At 46.6% G+C, this 1,255-nt stretch overlaps 1 protein-coding gene across 1 annotated transcript; it reads left to right on the forward strand.

Annotated features, from left to right (window-relative positions):
• Nucleotides 1-65: 65 nt before the first annotated feature.
• Nucleotides 66-1,255, forward strand: VOLCADRAFT_107554 (uncharacterized protein). The gene is made up of 3 exons (XM_002957083.1): nucleotides 66-275; nucleotides 455-751; nucleotides 832-1,255. Exons 1-3 carry the CDS (start codon nucleotides 186-188, stop codon nucleotides 1,027-1,029), a joined length of 585 nt encoding a protein of 194 aa, XP_002957129.1. The 5' UTR covers nucleotides 66-185; the 3' UTR covers nucleotides 1,030-1,255.

Below are 1,255 nucleotides of genomic sequence, written 5' to 3' on the forward strand. Positions count from 1 at the left end.
ACGTTCTGACCTAGTCAGGTGACCTTCCTGGCCTTCAAGGCATTCCAGTGGAGGTTCGGGATATGGCATCAAAAATAGGCTTCGAAATCGGCAGTAGGCCGTTCCAGCTGTTCTACACAGCATATGAGAAATGGAAGTCCGATTTCAAGCCAGCTTTTAACAGTCCAGGATCAGCCAAGGCTACCATGGACATGTTCAGCACCCTCTACGAAATGGGCTTCAGGGAGAGAGACCTTCTTGACCAGCAGCAGGTCAACAGGGTGAGCCTCAAAACGGTAAGCATAGAAACCTGTTTCTTTACTGTGAAAATACAGACTAAAAGAGAGGTTGTTACAAACCCTAAACACAACCATTCCAGTCACTTGTTGAGGAGGTTTTGTGTATCTGCTGCGTTTTATATGTTAACTTCTCCTTACTGAGAGGTACAACACTGCACTGCTTAATGAATCTACAGTTCAAGGAGAGTGTCAAGCCCAAGATGGTACACATGGTGCCACCAAACTTCATCAATGGGCTTGAGGCAGCCTTTGAGGCGGTTGCCAACCCAAACCCCCGGAAGAGGAAGAACAGCTGGGATAGCCAAGAAGGAGATGGGGACGACGGTGAACGTGATGGCACCAAGGCTGCATCAGGAAGTGGGACTTCACAGGGTGTGCAGCGTGCCAAGAGGTACATCCTGGAGAAGTTGTACAAGTTCTTCGATCCAGTCCTGAAGGACTTCAATTCAGCATCCAAGATCTACTTAAAAGTGGTAAGTTAGGGGCAGGGTTGAATTATTCATATTTGAAAGACTGTCACTCAATACTCATGGGTGCTCATGCTTGATTACAGACCGAAAAGGAGATTGAGGACTTCATGGTTACGCTGGGTGGGCGAGACAGAACCGTGGCTGGCTTCCACTTGGACTCTGAAGCAACCGACGAGGACATACACGCACGTGTCCGGAAGTCCCTGGTTGAGAGATGGAACAACCGCAAGAAGTGGATTGGAAATCTACAGCAGCAGGCCAATGTGGAGGGCGAGTACTAAGAGTACTTTGGAAATTATATTTTGAAATTGTTTTGGGTTGGGGGGATTCAATGTCCTGCTACTGTGTATGCTGCAAATCCATTTTAGCCCTTATTTGTAAATGCAGAGATAAGAGGAGAGACGTAGTTATAGTTTGGGGTTATTGGATTTTCAAAACCCTAGTATTGAAACCTCAAATATGCATACCATGAAACATACATGCCTGCATACATCAAACATGCAGCTG

Source organism: Volvox carteri, assembly GCF_000143455.1.
Source record: "Volvox carteri f. nagariensis unplaced genomic scaffold VOLCAscaffold_69, whole genome shotgun sequence".
NCBI lineage: Eukaryota > Viridiplantae > Chlorophyta > Chlorophyceae > Chlamydomonadales > Volvocaceae > Volvox > Volvox carteri.